General features: G+C 42.6%; 1 protein-coding gene across 15 annotated transcripts in view; it reads left to right on the top strand.

Moving 5' to 3' along the window:
• Positions 1-16,211, top strand: part of ABCC9 (ATP binding cassette subfamily C member 9) — a 68,826-nt gene extending 52,615 nt beyond the window's left edge. For 12 of the 15 annotated variants that reach the window (XM_017745849.1, XM_017745847.1, XM_017745841.1 and 9 more), the window contains 10 exons: positions 2,315-2,417; positions 4,663-4,764; positions 7,516-7,636; positions 8,591-8,721; positions 9,300-9,378; positions 12,258-12,366; positions 12,598-12,701; positions 13,449-13,582; positions 13,851-13,913; positions 15,905-16,211. In XM_017745849.1, coding sequence (XP_017601338.1) covers positions 2,315-2,417; positions 4,663-4,764; positions 7,516-7,636; positions 8,591-8,721; positions 9,300-9,378; positions 12,258-12,366; positions 12,598-12,701; positions 13,449-13,582; positions 13,851-13,913; positions 15,905-16,042 — 1,084 coding nt within the window. In that variant the 3' untranslated portion in view covers positions 16,043-16,211. Of the gene's footprint in view, positions 1-2,314; positions 2,418-4,662; positions 4,765-7,515; positions 7,637-8,590; positions 8,722-9,299; positions 9,379-12,257; positions 12,367-12,597; positions 12,702-13,448; positions 13,583-13,850; positions 13,914-15,046; positions 15,227-15,904 lie in introns of all 15 variants that reach the window. The other 3 variants (XM_017745850.1, XM_017745854.1, XM_017745852.1) reach the window with 1 other exon arrangement.
• The last annotated feature ends 993 nt before the right edge of the window (positions 16,212-17,204 follow it).

Raw genomic sequence — 17,204 nt, 5'->3', positions numbered from 1 at the left:
TTCCAAGCAGGCAGAGGCACTGCCCCTTCAAACCTGCTGCTATGTCCAAGTGCCCCTGAATCAGCTCTGTGTTTAACCCACTTCCCAAGCAGGGAGACATCATTATGGCACTCTCCAGCTGAAAGGCAGTGTGCAACGTGAGGCACTTTCCAAGAAAATTGCAGCAGAACAGAACTTGATCTTAATATTGTAAAACCTCCCTTTGTTAATCAAAACTGAAAAATACATCCCCTAAGAACCAGAGAGTTTTGCCAGCTTTCCATGCATATATTTTCTCTCTACTACATGAAATATTGGCCAAACTGTCCTCCTGTGTTCACTCCATTATGGTTATCATGACTCTGTCAAAGTGCCAGCTTGAGTTTTTTCCCCCAGTAACTGCACCTTGCACCCATTCTGCACTATGCAGAATTCCAAACCAGAGCAGATCCCACTGCAATGCCATTTCCACACCTGTTTGATCAGCTTAAGGCTGTTTCCTCAAGTCAAGCTACACTTTAGGACCTCAACCAGTAAAGCCTGTGGAACGACAAGCAAAAACATTGTTGTGTTGAAAAGATGTGAGCCAGTGGTCAACAGGAAATGCTTTAACAAGCTTTATCAACAGAATGATGTTGAATGAAACAGGAAGTCATCATTAGGGCCTGATGCTGATGTACGCAGAGTACCTCCTGAGAGGTTCAGAGTGGCCTTTCTCACCTTGTCTCCTGAGGAAGACAAAGGAACTTAGCACTTTCTCAGTGCTTTTTTGCCTCACAAAAAGGCAACGTGGGCTTGGATGGCAGAGAACAAAAGGCAGCCTGAGGGCACCCCAACAGTTGAGTTTTTCAGGATCTCTGGTGCTAATCGAAGCTATTTCATTTTCCTGCCTGTGCTCCACTGCCCACCAAACATGAAGACTCCTGCATTTTTTGTCTGCAAACTCATATTTACTGATAGTCCTGTTAGTCATTCTCTGCAGTTTGGGTTCAGTATGTTCCAGGATAAAACTGAGCAGCTCCTCACATAACTTACCACAAAGCAGTACAGTTGGATCAGAGAGCAATCTCAGTGACCTTTGCTGTTCGTCATCTGACAGGATAAAAGTCTGAAAGTGCCCAGAAGATGAGCTGAACGTGGATGAAAACACAGATTGAGCATGTCAGATTTTCCATTAAGAGAGCAGTGGTTTTGTTGCCAGGAAGGCAGATGAGCAGAGTAGTCAGTGTATCCTTGCTCCTCCCCACATCATTACTGTTACCAGTTGTTCTGGGGAGGTTGTTTGTCATGTTTACAAGCTGTGCAGAGGGAAATAGAATGTCAGTGGGAAATAGCAGGGAATACAAAGGAAGTTTCTGGAAGAACATGTGTTACAGGTGCTTCACAGCAGGGCCCTGAGACTTTGAAATGGAAGATAAAACAGACACTGAGCGGCTGACTGAAGTTCAGCTGGTTTATTCAAGTGAGGGTATTCAGCAGACAATAGAATATGGAACAACAACATGGTTTCCATCTGACTGTACAAGGCTCCATGAATTTATACACTGGTACCAATAGAGATTTCCCTTCCCCTCCCAGTGTGTACTTTGGCTCTTCAGTGCTCTGGCATCCTTGCACTGGTTTGTAAATCTGATGGCATTGTGTGGGGGAGAGAGGAACAAGTGACAGTGGAGGTAAAACCACTCATTTTTGTAATTTAGAGGAGATCCATAGCTCTCCCTGAATGTAGTTTCTGAGTTGCAAAGTGTGACTGGCTGAGAAAACAGCTGAGCTGAGTAGCTGAAAGGTTTGATTTACAGATCACTACATCCACATTACCTGAAACTTTAGGGATGTTGAAACCTTCAACCCTGTTGAAGAGCCCTAAGGCTGGCCAGGTAACTTCTGAAATCAGGTTTAAGCTGACAGGGGAGCCCTGTACCTTTGCTGCGGCTTATGAGGAGGAGCTGAGGGGCCACAGCAGCACTCACCTGTGGGAGGGAGGAGTGGACTGCAATGCAACCCTATAAAAAGTGGATCAGCTCTGGGAAACAAAACATTTCCCAGCACCCTGGCATTGCAATCTCTTTGAGGGGACAGCCTCTGGTCCAAACCCTTGTCCAACAGAATTGCTTGTCAAACAAATTCCTCCCTACTCCATATGTTGCTCTGGCTATGGGGAGCTGTGGCAGCAGATACGCATCCTCAGGGAAGAGCTTTTAACCTGAACTTCGGCAAAAACAGAAGGGCAAAAGGTTTTGGGCTGGGGGGAGGGGAGGCAGAGCAGAGTTAATGCTTCACCCTTTTGTGTATGAGTGTGTAATGTGTTGTAATGTAACAACTTTGGTCTCGGCAGGCACGAAGCCAGATTTAAACAACGTATGCTGGAGCTGACGGACACGAACAACATTGCCTACTTATTTCTGTCAGCTGCCAACAGATGGCTGGAGGTCAGGACGGTACGTTCAGTTTTGTCCCAGCCATGGTTTTGAAACCTTGGAAGCAAACAGAGACTTTGCCTGATGCAGAGAAGATAATAACGAGTATTAATCTCGCGAGGAGATTATACACACAGTTCCTTAAAATAGATCAGGATTGTTATGTTAAACCCAGAGGGTTTTTTCAGCTTTCTTGGCCAGGAGTAAGAAAATACAAGTTTGCCTCATCTGCTGCTGCTGTGCTGTCTAGCGTCTGAAGAGAGTGCAAGAACAAACATTTACATAACTTCAAACAAGGCTTTCTCTACTACTGTGCAGCATCCACAGACCTGCCACAGCAGGAACTGCTTTCAAGGCAGAATGTGGCTTTTCAGTGGTTTTGTGAACTGTGCCATCCTTCTGCCAGTGCTGTTTTAGGCACACTGATCTCCCAGGTTTGAACTATCTCTCCAGCAGCAGGTTTCATCCCACGGCTGTAAGCTAAACCCTTGCAAGGCCATGTTGTTTGTGGTTTTATTGTTTGATACCACAGAAGATAGCAGAACTAGATTCCAGAAAGAAAATGACAGCAGGGCACAATGCAGCCACTGACAGTGACACAGGCTCCTGGTTTTTGGGGGAGCTCTCTATGAGGGACTTTCCTGATCTGTGAGGCAAGAAGAGGCAAGCAAAGTAACTGTGATTCCCTTATTTATCTGAAACAGAAAGAGCAGTGAATAAACAGAGCAGTGGCCTGATTCTGCTAGACATAAATAGCAACAGGCATGATTAATCCTCACATCAAAGGCTATATATTCACCTTCTTTTCCTGTTGGAGCAACAAAGTTACTCTCCATTTCTCATGATGGCAAGGCTTTCCCTTCAGCTCGAAGCTTTCAGCTTCTTACAGCATCCAAGATCAGCTGAAATTGCTTCCAAATCTAAGACAGATAAATAACAGAGCAACAGCCAATCCTGGAACACGCCTGCTAATGTCTCACAGTCTTAGACTTGCTTACATGCAGAATGAATTTGGTCCAAGAATACGCCTCACCTCATCAGAGCATTAGAAATAATGTGGTCTTGCCAAGGAATAGTTCAGTTAGCTCTGCCTAATGGCACAGTAGTACTAAGAGCACCAAAAAGTTTGTGGGATTTAATAGCAGCTGTTAAGTCCTGTCCAAGCTGCTGATGGAGGTTCAAGACCATTGTGCTTGTAATTCTCCATAGGTGTGAGTCACAGACTCCCAGAATCACAGAGTGGTTTGAGTTGGGAGGGACCTTGAAGCTCATCTTGTTCCAACCCCTGCCAGGGGCAGGGACACCTTCCACTCTCCCAGGTTACTCAGAGCCCCATCCAGCCTGGCCTTGGACACTGCCAGGGATGGGGCAGCCACAGCATTTCTGGGAAATCTGTGCCAGGGCCTCACCATCCTCAGAGGGAACAATTCCTTCCTTGTATCCAATCTAACTCCTCCCTCTGTCAGTTTGAATCCATTCTCCCCTAAAATTTGAGTCTGTATTCTGCTCATCAACACATTTTATAGACAGATGAACTAGGCAGCCCTCATTTCAAATCTCAGAAGGAAAGATTCCTGACAGGGCATCATCAAACAGGAGGAGAAAAATGAATGGAAAATTTGATCCAAAGTAAATGTAATGTAGGCAGCAGATACCAACTATATTCCATTAATGAGCACCTTGACTCCATGAGATGACATGTTGCATAACTTCAAACCTGAGATAGGCATCAAGAAAATGGGTTCCAGCTCCTGCAAAGCTTCTGCCAATAAAACATGTGCATGACCTGTATAAATTCTAGCAAAAGCCTTCATGGACTTTGTGAAGTCAATGATACTTCCTTTTTTTGAGGAGGCAAACCCATATTTCAGAAGACCTGAAGGAGAGTGAAGAGACTGGAGTTGATTTGTTTTAGTGCTGGGAATTAGGGGTGTCACTGTTATATCCTTCTCATGATTTTTTTTAAAATATGTTTATTAGATTTTTTGATCCCTGCCCTTTTTGGGGTGGCCACCATGGGATGCCCTAGCCCAAATGGATTTGCAGCAATTACTGGCCTGTTTCAGTTGTGTTCAGCAAGTTGCTTTGAGTATTTCAGGTTGGGCATCACAATGATGACCTTTTCCAGGGAAAAAACCATGCCAAAATTAAGGACTAGGTGTCATTATATAAATAATTCTTGGTAAAGCAAAACTGCTCCGCAGGTAAAGAAATGTTCTGGTTGCTGCATTTTTTCCCTTTTTTGTCCCCCTGTCTCTCATTCCAGGATTACCTGGGTGCTTGTATTGTCCTGACTGCTGCTGTCACTTCCATCACCGAAGGGCCACACTCAGGCTTTGTGGGGCTGGGTCTCCTGTACGCTCTGACGGTACGTGCCAAGGCCAAGTGTAAGAACTTGCAGACCAACACATTATTTTTATAATATTTTTATGTGTACACGGTCATCTCCCAGCTTTCTTCATCTTGAAAAAAAGAATCCTGAAAATAATGGACTCGAGCCAGAGCTGAGGGAGTTCAGGGCAACTTGGACTTGCTTCAGGTTTTATGAGCCAATTAAAAAAACACAACCATTCCCAGGCCCTGCTTGCTCCCAAGCGGAGCAGGAAAATTAAAAATGCGTAAGAGGACCTGCTGTGCACTCTGTTTTGTACAACACACTGCTGGTTCCACCTCTACATGGCAAAAGCTGCCAGGAAATACAGATTGTCATCATCTGGGTAATTTTTAACCAAAGATCAAATAAAATCATTGCCGAAGAAACAGAATTAATGGTTTTGCCTTTGGAGGAAAACTACTGAGATGCCCAAGATTGTCCATGCAATTGTGAATGGATTTGGGGATTGGGACCTTTGTGGGCATGGTTCATCATGCCAGGTAGCACTAGGAATTCAGAGGTGATGGAGTCAGAGATGACAAGGTTGTGGTGGTCCAGTAGCTGGTTACTTTTGCCACTGTCATTAGCAGTGAGAAGAAGGAACAGTATTTCAGTATACCTGGCTGCAAGAGAGGCTGAGTGTTTATCATGAGCACAGAATGAATGACAATTACCACAGAAAGTAGAAATATTACTGAATGAACCACAAGTGTGGGGACAAAGGCAGGATGATGACAGTGGCAGGAAAAACTTTTGAAACCATGGCTGGCATGGCAAAAATCTGGCTGCTTTGAAGCACTGCTGTGAGGGAGGGATAAAGGTTTGGGTCTAACACTGAGATATGGCTTTGCACATAAATGCTGGTGAGCCCGTGGCTACAAAAGAAAGTCCTCAGCAGCTGCCTTAGGGTGGCCTTAGATCCCCTCTGTGCTGCTGTTGCAACAGTGTGAGAATCTATCAACAACAGAGAATCAGTCCCAGGGCTTCAGCTTCACTCTGAAAACATTCCTGGTAATGCTGCTTCATTAGCAGGGATCTGGAAGCGCCAGGATGTCTGTATCATCATTGGCTTCTTTGTTTTAGCCTGTATTTGCAAACAGTTCATTAGCGTGAAATAGCCATGTGCTGAAGTCTGGCACAGAAGGTGAAGAAGAGCTGTAGCCAACAAGTGATCACCTGTCTCTCTCCTGCCCCACAATAACCCTGATGAACTTTTGAAGGCAGCTGGATCATTACCTGTGTCCCCTGACATAATTTTTATTATAATTTCTCTTTGAAGCTCAGAGAGGGCTGATATTTGGACCTGGATGAGAGAAAACTGTTTGTACCAAGGTTGTGTTTACATCCTGAGTTTATTCTCTCCTCTTTTATAAACACTGCCAACTCCCTTGCACAACTGTGAGGAAGCCTGAGATAGTGGGAAGAGCTTTTTGGCTGCCAGGTTGTGTTATCAAATCTGCCAGATCTAGGATAGCAGCCTGCCACTGCAAGCAGCAGTTCCACAATGTTTTGCTCATCTGCAAACTTTCCCATTTCTGTAACTTCCTAACTCAAAAGCTGGACACCAAATGTGTGGGTTTCTGAACGTGAAGGAGAGAATACCCCATCAAGAACTCTATCTCAAGGATAAAGCAAGCAACCAAGTCCTCTAAATTAACAACAATTTTTTCTGAATCTCAGTTAAAATTATTTACCGTTTGCTTATTGCATCAGTATTAGGTTAGTGGTAAAGAAGTGAGACTAGGTGATTTATTCTTAATAAAGTCCTTATTTGGCACCCACCAAAAAAAAAATGGCAAAGCCTTTCTCTGAATAGGTTTCTGCGTAAGGTGTTTTTATTTTTTAAGTTTCTAAACCTTCATTCAGGTACATAAAATATCTCAATTTTTAACGGTTCTTGGCAATCTTCCTAATAAGAAGATTTTTTTATAGAAGCACCTGAATACCGACTTAGGAAACAGATTTCCAATCTTCAGCCTTAAATAGTAAGTCCTAGAAAAGAGTTTGTCTGAGCTATTGAGTATTGTTAGAGAACTAATCATCAACTATTATCTACTAAAAGTATTACCTTTACTCTTGATTTTATTATTGATCAAATCTTTTTCATCACAAATGAGAATAAAAACCAGGAAGGAAATATTGCTGAACTGATAACACATTTTTTCCCTCATATATTTCTATGCTAGAAACTTCTCATATTTTCCACAGAGATAAATGGATTATCTAAATATGCACAGGCAGAAACAGAAATGAAATTATCATAAAATCTTTTCAATATATTTGCAAACAGCGAACTTCCTTAATCTTTAGTTGCAGTCTTCAAAAGATTAGAATATATATAATAGAAAATATTTCCAAGCAGCACTTTCAATTTTGATTCTTTTCTGTGTTTGTGTGCTTAAAGAAGACACATTTTAGTGCTGATTATTAGATGTGGAAAACAAGAGATTCCCTCAATCAGTCAGAGTTTAGGTACAACTTTTCCATACTTCTCCTTCAAAAAACAAGGATGAGAATACCAAGCACTAAATTACTGTCTTAGGGCTAATAGTGTTGGAGTATGACTGTCTTCTTACAGATTTGATGCTGTTGCACTGGGTCTTGAGCTGTTGTAATGTTAAAAAGAGTCCCGCTGTGCTGGGTCAGGCCAAGGATTTTCATAAGTGTATCCAACCTTTATTTCCAAATGGGTAGATGAACAGAAAAAAGGCTGAACCCTGTCCTTGTCTTTGTTTTATGATGCAGATAACCAACTACCTGAACTGGGTAGTAAGGAATCTGGCTGATCTGGAGGTGCAGATGGGTGCAGTGAAAAAAGTACACAGCTTCCTGAACATGGAGTCTGAGAACTACGAAGGCTACCTGGGTATTGCTCTCTAATCCTTTTGGGGCTTTACATGGTCATGTTGAAGAATGGTAGACTTGGTCATGCAAAATGTACACACCTCTCTGGCCAAAATCTGTTCTCACTGAGGTGTAGTAACAGCCACTGGTGTGAGTGACAAGGATAGCTAAAAGGAGCTATGAAATATGTTGCTCATGTTAGTCAACATGAAAAAAAATCCTATCAAAGGAGACAGAGCAGGATCCTGTAGTACAATCAGAAAATGCTGCAGTTATAGATGAGATGAACAAAACATCCATGTAAGTTACTCAGAAAACAAAAATAGGGATAAAAATTAGAAATGTCACATGCTTCAAAATCTCTGATCTTTGTAGCAGGTGGGGACTACAGGGTTGGCAAGCAGATCTCAGCTACTCTTCTCTGAGCTTCACATTGGAATTCGTGCTCCACACACTTCAAATTGGCTTTGACTGCTATTTTAGAAGTGGTTGAAGTGCAAGCAAAGGCTTGTAGGTCAAGAAGCTTCCCTGCAAAGCCAAGCTCCTTAGTCCAGAGACAAAAGCTGATGTGTATTTGCAAATCAGGATGAAACACGAGCTGTGATAATGTCAACAGCTCACGTTGCGTGGCAGTAACAACTTCCTTCCTCAAGCTGCCCTTCCTGTGCTGGTCACTGATCCAAGGCCACGTTAACACTGCCCTGACACCACGTTCTCTGCTCGTTTGGCTTCTCCCTGTTGCAGTGCCAAGAGATGCTTTAGTATCTGTCCTCTCTCCCCATGTGTGGAGATCTGGAAGCCAAGTGCCTGCCAGGCAGTTCCCAGCCCAGCCTCCCCTTGACAGGGAAATGGGGCTCCATTTCTCCAGTGGCTTAAAGGAAGCTGCCCAGGCAGAAGAGAGAGGGAAAGGGGACTGTCATAAGGGGTGACCCTCTGGCAGCACTCATTTCAGTTTGTTTTTCTGTAACTATTTCAGATCCCTCTCAGGTCCCCAAAGACTGGCCCCAGGAGGGGGAAATCAAGATTGAAAATTTGTGTGTTCGCTATGAAAACAACCTGAAGCCTGTTCTGAAGCATGTGAAGGCCTATATCAAACCAGGGCAAAAGGTATCATATCAAGCAAGTGCCCATCATCCTCATTCTGGTGCAGATCCTTTGTTACAGTGTTTTCCTTTCTAAAGTGCCAGAAGAACAAGATTAACAACTTGCAGCGGCAGATATATACATTTACAGTCCTCTCAGAGGTCCCTGGGCACAGATCAAGAACTTACACTGACAAAAGCTTACTCTTGGCTGGGATCAGTTTTTCTTCTGAGCGTCCCATGTCTTTCCAAGTCCATTTTCCTTGCATAAAAGTGAGCCTAGATGGCAGATAAATTAGAGGAACATCAAAGTGTACTGTGTAAAAACACAAGTGTATCTCACATTTCAGCATGCAGCGTCATTGGCATCCTGGTTAAAATGCTGAAATGCTCCCGGGACAAGTCCTTGTGATGAGGGGCAGAAAAGGGGAGTGCGCTCGCTGTGCTGTTTTGTGTTTTCCCTAGTGTGCCACCTGCCCTTGGGAAGGACCTTTCTACTCATCTGTGCAGCTTTCCCAAAAGAACTGCAGGTGTAAGCAAGGAGTAAGGAGTAAGTGGTAAGTGAGTACTCTGTGAGTAAGTGACATCCTCCTTTTGTTGCAGGTTGGGATCTGTGGTCGCACCGGCAGTGGCAAGTCCTCCCTGTCCTTGGCGTTCTTCAGAATGGTGGACATTTTTGATGGTCAGTTTTCCCCAGAATATGTTGTCACTCCTCAACCTGCTCCCCCCTTATTTCCTCAGAGAAGTGAGGAGCCTTTTTGATAGTTTATAAACTGGTTCTCTGGCTCAGAAGATATTTGATTGGAAGTGTCATGCCTTCAAAGTACAAAGTGTCCTATTGTGAGTAGCACTTGGTTCTTCCAGGAAATGTTGTGCACAGGTTATATTTCTAATTTTTTAAAAAAATTTTTTGCGTATGGTCTGACAAAACAAAATGCAATTTTTGAGATAGGACAAAAAATACGTAACTCTCTGGAGTCTAAATTTCTCCCTAAAGAATGATAGCATAAACTTATTATAGCTGTCAAAATATTAGCAGAATAGAAACTGGAACTCGACAAGTCCATTCCCTTGATTCTTTTTTTATTTTATTGTGCTTTCCCACAACTGCAGCAGATTCTGACTAAAGGGTTGAGAAAATGTTGCTGTGTTTTCACTCCTGCAGCATTTCACTGTTCCAGCTAATTGTCAGGAACTGCTTTTCAGGATTTATAATACAGATACATGTGTGCTGTTGCAGGACTATAGAAAACCACTAGAAAGTCATCTTTTTTTCCAAAGATTTCCACATTTCTAATTTAGCCCTTGTGCATGGAGTGTTTGCGTGGGAAAGCCCAGTAGGATGTGGGAGGATAAGTGAATCTGATGCAGCTAATACTTGCTTTTGTTGTGGTTCTGTGCCTGTATGCGTCTATGGTCACAGGCTTCTCATTCATGACCAGGATTCCTGGATATATAAATACTGCGAAGAAATAATAACTATGCTTATGGCCAGCTTGAAGTTTCTTTCTACTTAAGTCTTCTTTCTGTATATTTTCTTTGTCTCCTTCTTCTGTATCCCTGATTTTTCCCAATGGGAATGTCTAAGCCTTTTCTAACTAAGCTCTGTTTATCCTTTGTGCACACCCCTCTCCCAGATGGACCCATATTTGGCCTCTGTGCTGGTCCATTTCTGGGTGGGATCTTGACTCCAATAAAAGTTATATAACAAGATTTCGAGTAACTTTACTAGAGCCAGGATTTCATTCATGTTGTTCCTTAGGTCTTCATTATCTCCTTAAATTTGTATCTGTCCCATTTTATTTTCCTATTTTTGCTTCTCTGTTGTTTAGTGTTTCCCTTCTCTTGCCCTCTGTTCAAACAACCTCTCATTTCTCTTGTGTCTTGCTTGACCATCTCTCACTCCTTTCCCAGTTTCCCAACTCCTCTCAAATTTACTTTTCCCCTTAGTCCTCTCATCTCCTCTTTTCTTTTCCTAGCTCCATATCAAATATGCATTTCCCTATTCCCCAGGCATGCCATACTAATTTTTCCCTCCTTATTCCGCCTCATGTTCTGCTAACCCACTCTAATGTCCTTGTTTATGAAGAAAAGTAATTACTTAAGTTTATGCAACCACCAATGCCTCAAGCAGAAGTCCTATAACCTGATTTGGACTTTCTTGAAGTCTGAAAATAATTGGACTTTGCACCTTACAGATAAAATCTTGGTTCTTCTGACCATATAATAAAAGCATAAAACTAAAATAATAGAAGTAGTCCAGCTAGGGGGGGATGAAATCTTCCACTGGAACAGGGTCAGAGAACAACCTACAAAATGCAGAATCATGAGAATTGGGAATGACAGAAGGAACACACATACACAGCTCTGAATATCCACATGCCTGCCAGTTCATGGTTAAGTTCTTACTGTTGGGAGAGACAGCTGATGAAATTAGGGTTAGGTACATCCCAGGGAGGAGTGCAGCTGCCTGGTGAAGCAATCCACATGAAAACTGCAGAAGTGCCTGATGGAAATACCCTTTACCATATCCTCATTCAGTTTGTCCTAGCCCACCCCTTCCCCATAAACTGAAAGATGTTTCTATGTTCAGAGGAAGTCAGTGGGGTCAGTCACTCCTGGATTTTACTTGAGAATTAAATGAAAAAAATTCCTTCTGCCCTTCTCACCATCTTCTACTTACAGAACAGCCAACCAGTTTCTCTTGTACATTTTTCCCATCTCCCTTGCCTGGATATCAGCAGTTGCCACACCCAGCACATCATAAATCAGATTTTCAGAGGATATCCATGTGTTCATTGACCTGAAGTAGTGACTAGAAATGGAAAAAAATCCTCTTTTTTACCAATTATCCCAGCTGCTGCAGCAACTTCTTGTTGGTGAAGATTAATGTGACTGCTCCCAGTAATCTCACAATAGCAGCACAGTAAGTGGTTAATTCACACCACACACTCAAATGAAATTGAGCTGTAGGTGAATGGAATTAAAATTCCCCGGAACAGAACATCCTTTCTGTTCTCCTGATCTGCCTCTCATTACAAAGTTAATGCTACCCAGCTCCTCCTGGAGTCAGAAGGATAGTTTTGGCTCCTGGTGAATGGGTTGCATATACATATATATGTTATGCAAAAGAAATTGTGCACATCTCAAAATATCTTCTGCAACTGTTGAATTCAAGGGGAACAAAGAAGGGCACAGCAACGTAAGTTGCTCTTGTTCTTTCTCTGTTTGGCTGTAAAACTCAAGTTGACCCATAATAAATTATCCTTCAATCATTAATCACATAGCAAGGAACCCATGTACTTCCCTTAAGGGAGGGTGGGGGGAAGAAAAAGGAGAAGAGCAAGGTGGCAGTGTCACTGCTAAGCTGGGACATCCTTGGCTTGTGTTATTAGATACATTCACCTTCCCCCTGTGTCTGACAGTGCTGAGAGCTCACAGAAACAGTGTCCCATCATCTGGACACCAGCCTAGAGGGGCTGTCCCACCTTTCTGCCAGCTATCTGTGGATCATGTGCTTTGTGCAATTCCCTCACATGTTCTGCGTGTTGTTTGACACAGGGAGGATAGTGATTGACGGGATAGACATCAGCAAACTGCCTTTGCACACGCTCCGCTCCCGGCTCTCCATCATTCTCCAGGACCCGATCCTGTTCAGTGGCTCCATCCGGTAGGTGTATGCCATCAGGGGGTGGCAGGCAGCATTGCACAGCCTGCCTGCCATGGGAGCTGTGCGACAGGAGAGGATGGAAAAGGCAAGGAACCTTCCTAGCTCAGTCCAATCCATCTGCACAGCCTGCCCAAGGGACATCCAGTGACACACACAATGCCAAAGTGTTCATTTGCAGAAGGCCTGAAGGTAATTGCAGTAGCAAGATTCCTATTACTGTTTTCTTTGCAGTTTTAATTTGGATCCTGAATGCAAGTGCACCGATGATAGACTCTGGGAAGCTCTAGAGATTGCTCAGTTGAAGAACATGGTCAAGTCATTGCCAGGAGGCCTTGGTATGTCTGAACCAATCTCTGGCACCATGGGCCAATAATGGGATCATGCAGGCACACAAATAAACAGATCCATCCCATCTGACACTCTGGATCATCATGTAGGAGCTGACAGGCAAATAGTGAAGATTCTCTCTTCATGCTAGAGGGAATATTCTTATTGAAAAGCTGAAGAATAGTCTGGTTTCCCATGCACTGTGGAAAAATCCTGCAACACCTCAGCATCATGGTGTGATTCTTGGGGCTATCCTGTGCATGGCCAGGAGTTGGATTTTGATGATCCTTGTGGGGTCCTTCCAACTCAGAATATTCTGTGATTCTATGTTCATAGTGGGATAATTAGTAAGGAGAAAAAAAACCCCAATTTTACCTCCTTTAGCAGAACCTGGCTCTGCCAGCAGAGCTGTAAACATTGACAGAGCATTTTTCTTACCATTGCAGATCTGTTTCATGAAGAAAACTCATACATTTATTTCCATATCAAGCATATTTCATATTACTAAGATATTACCCTGCAGCCTACCAGATTTCCTAACAATTTGTGCCAACTGTTTGTTTAGTGATATATTTCTCCTTTCCCAAGAGGCTGTGCTCATTTTTCTTGGTATCCCTCCATCACACTGGTCAGTCAAGATTATGGTTATTGTCTTTTATGGGAATTTTGCTTGGCCCTGGAATAGTGCACAGGCAGAGCTCCTCAGGGGCAGCATTTCAGGGGTGCAAGATTCACAGGAACTTGTTTTGTTACAGATGCCATGGTCACAGAAGGAGGGGAGAACTTCAGTGTGGGGCAAAGGCAGCTCTTCTGTCTGGCCCGAGCCTTTGTCCGCAAGAGCAGCATCCTCATCATGGATGAAGCCACAGCATCTATTGACATGGCCACAGTGAGTACAGCAATTAGCTAATTACAGATCTACCAGGAGAAAGCCATCTTCCCTAAGTGTCAGCCATAAAGCCGTGAGATCTCTGTAGCAGAAAAAGCTGGCCGTGGTTTTGTTTCTCTCAGGATAAAATGAAATGCTTTCGAGAACCCCTGTTTTCACAGGTGTGATGTTTCACTGCTGGGAAAGAGATAGTGTGGAATATGCTTGAAAACAAGTGAATTAGAAGTAACAGGATGAAGTAACTGAAGTGAGCCTTTTCCTCCTACAGGAAAACATCTTGCAGAAGGTTGTGATGACTGCCTTTGCTGACCGCACTGTTGTAACAATAGCAGTAAGTATTAAGCCAGAAAAAGCTCTTTATCCCTCATTCCTCAGGCAGTTAATCTTGCCCTCCACCAGTTAAACACCACTGTATAAAACTAAAAAAAATCACAAAACAGAACTAAACCATGAGTCCAGAATATTCCCATGAAAGCAGAACAAGTCAGACACCTACTATCAACCTGAAATTTTGCAGTAAATGCTGTCCTGCTATTAAACTAAAACACTTGGATCTGAACAAAGACTTTACAGGGAACTTCAATATCTGCATTGTCTCCAACAAAATTTGAAGTCATTCTCACTAAAAAATTGAAACCAAATGCATGGCTTGAACCATTACTGAAAGTTGGATCAAAATCTAGGTTTGAATTTTACCTCTGAAGGCTATGTATGTATAGTGCCTACAATCACGGCACAAATTTATGAGTTGAGATTTCAAAATATTCTTGGTGTGGTTTCTCAAGTTGGGCTATCTTTTCTGTCTTTTGGAATAAAAAGCTGGGTTGACAATAAAGGTTTTAAAAACTGTAACAATGGGAATTACCTCCCAAAATAATACCTTTTCAGCTAGGGGTTTATGATGTTCTTTCCCATTTTCCTGCCACTTCTAGTGCCCAAAAGTTCCATATATCCATGCATGTCTATACATACACATGCACAGACATGTGCTGGATACCATTAGGAATATTTCCACCTTCTGACAGTGGCATTACTCAACAAACAGAGGTTTTCTCCACGAGATAAATACGTGTTTCAACAGCTGTTTCATTTGCCTTGTCTGGAATCCAGTCCTGTGGTTAGAGATTACAGTCAGGCCTCCTGGACTCTGGTTTCAAGCCTGTCAGTGAGTAGTTTGTGTCAGGCAAGCCACTTAACCCAGCTCATTTACAATGTGCTCCAAGGTTCTTGGCTGTGTAAATGATGAAGATCCTGGTGGTGAGGTTGTTGTCCTTCAGTTGCATGCTGTATTGTCCTTCTGGCTGGAATCTCACTTTTCTTTGGCTTTGCCTTTCCAAAGTCAGTGTCCCAAGTGAAATAGCACACATTACTATGTAGCTTTCCTCACGGAGCTGGCTTCATTCCTTCTCCTCATTCACAGCTGATCCTTCCTTCACCCACCTGTTTTTCTGTTCTTTTTTCCAGCATCGCGTATCTCACATTTTGGATGCCAATCTTGTCCTAGTCCTTTCTGAGGGCTTTCTAGTTGAATGTGACACTGCCTCAAACTTGCTCCTCAAAGAGAACGGCCTGTTCACCACTTTGGTGAAGACTCACAAGTAGACTCTCTCAGTCCACCCTGTTCACAGGACTTCTGGCTCTTTGGTAGTTATTTTTACCTTTCAGTTTCATTTCACTCTGCTTCCTTTCTACTGCACAGCTTCTGAGAGGACAGTGCAAGAAGGTGTTTCTTGTGTGGTTCCTGGGTTTGTTTAATTTCATGATTATTTATGCTGACCATACCTAAATCTTAGACATGCAGCTGACATTGAAACTACCATGTCAAGGAAATCCAACCCATGAAGTGATCTCTGACTTTCAGCCTGTGTAGTGAAATATCACACTTTTAAGAGTTCATCCCATCTATACCTGACCGGCTGTATTCATATGGCCTTGAAATTAAACTCAAACTGGTTTCAAACCTGTAGCCTATGGGATTAAGCTGTTGCCTGGAGCATGCTCAAATTAAATCTCAGAGGGATTTACAGAAGGAACAGCCCAGGAGTGCCCTGAGATAGATGGAGAGCAGACTGCTGGGGTGCAGAGAACAAGGAGCAGAGCAAGATTCTATAACACCTGACAGTGCATTTATTTTTAGTATTTTTAGGCTTGGTGGCAGAGCCTGTAAAGTAATTGCAGATCTCTTCAGGTTAAAGTACAGGAATCTATTCCAAATATTGCTGTAAACAGGGACAGCCTTTCCCTGATGGGGTTTGCCTCGCATGAGGCCCATTAGTGAGAATTATCCAAATGAAAAACTCTGTTTGCTTTCCTTCATGCCAGCACCGGGTTCACACCATCCTCACTGCAGACCTGGTCATTGTCATGAAGCGAGGGAACATCCTGGAATACGATACTCCTGAGAACCTGCTTTCCCAGGAAGATGGCATCTTCGCTTCCTTTGTCCGGGCTGACATGTGAAGAGCCACACGATGCATTTTAACAGCTTATTTTTAAACAGATGAAATGCAAATATTTTCTACTCAGTGTAACATCACTTTTACCTTTTTTTTTTTTGTTTTGCTTTTTTAGAGCTTTTCTCTTCACACTTCTATCTTCCAAAAGAATAAAGCCTATTGCTATACACGTATGCCTTGAAGCAATAAAAATGTCACTTTATTCAAAGCTACTAAACTTCACACACACACACATGCCCACACAGAGGGAGAAGTTTTTACTTCTTGGGAATTTGGCATTTTCCTTAGACTTTTTATTGACTTCATTTTCCTTTAAAGAGAGCAAAAGAATGCACTGATCTTATAAACTGCATATGTTAATGCTGGATCCAGCAATAAAATCGTGCAGTTTGTCAAGGAAGCAAGAGGTTCCCCAGATGCATTCTGTCCCCAGAGGGAAAAATTAGGAAAAACATCCAAGCCCATAATGCTTGGGGCAATCTGCTGCATTCCAAAGGCATAAACTTTGCTCTCCAAGTTGTAGTGGAGGGACAGTGAATGAGGGAAAGGAATTTCATCAGGAATAAGGACATTCTTCCTGTCCTTCACTTTCGTAAGCACACTTCAGTTGTGACAAAACTATTTTCAGCACAACGATGGTTTATTCCTATAGTCAGTTCCTAAATCCATATTCATTCTTCCAATTTTCATCAAAGATTCAAATCATACTATGATTATGCATGCTTTGATAGGCTTATAGAGGAATTTTGTACAGTACCTCCAGACTTTGTATTGAAGTTGATCTGAATTTATAAACTTGATATTAGCCAATCCTTTAATCATGTCCACTAAAATATTCTGCTTAAAATGGCATGTGATTAGCCAACCACTAATTTTTTTATATGTCTTTAGTCCTTCAAGTTCTATTTGGGGACAATCTTTATTTTCCTTCACACATTTGTGGCCTACCTCAAAATCAGATCTAGTGCAAGGAGGTGTGATTTTCAAATTATTGCTAGATCCTCAAGAATGCAGGTGAAGTTGGACACATATTTATATCAGGCAGCTTTGCAAAGGCTGCCTGCACCTGACTTTCACATGTGGTTAGATCCTGACCCATGGGCAGTAAACAGCCAAATGGAGTTTCACAGGCATATTTTCAAAGGTACATCTTGAGAGATCAGCTT

The sequence above is a fragment of the Corvus brachyrhynchos genome, unplaced genomic scaffold (assembly GCF_000691975.1).
Source record: "Corvus brachyrhynchos isolate BGI_N302 unplaced genomic scaffold, ASM69197v1 scaffold209, whole genome shotgun sequence".
Classification (NCBI taxonomy): domain Eukaryota; kingdom Metazoa; phylum Chordata; class Aves; order Passeriformes; family Corvidae; genus Corvus; species Corvus brachyrhynchos.
Note: the sequence above shows the minus strand (reverse complement) of the source record. Positions and strands in the feature narration are given on the sequence as shown.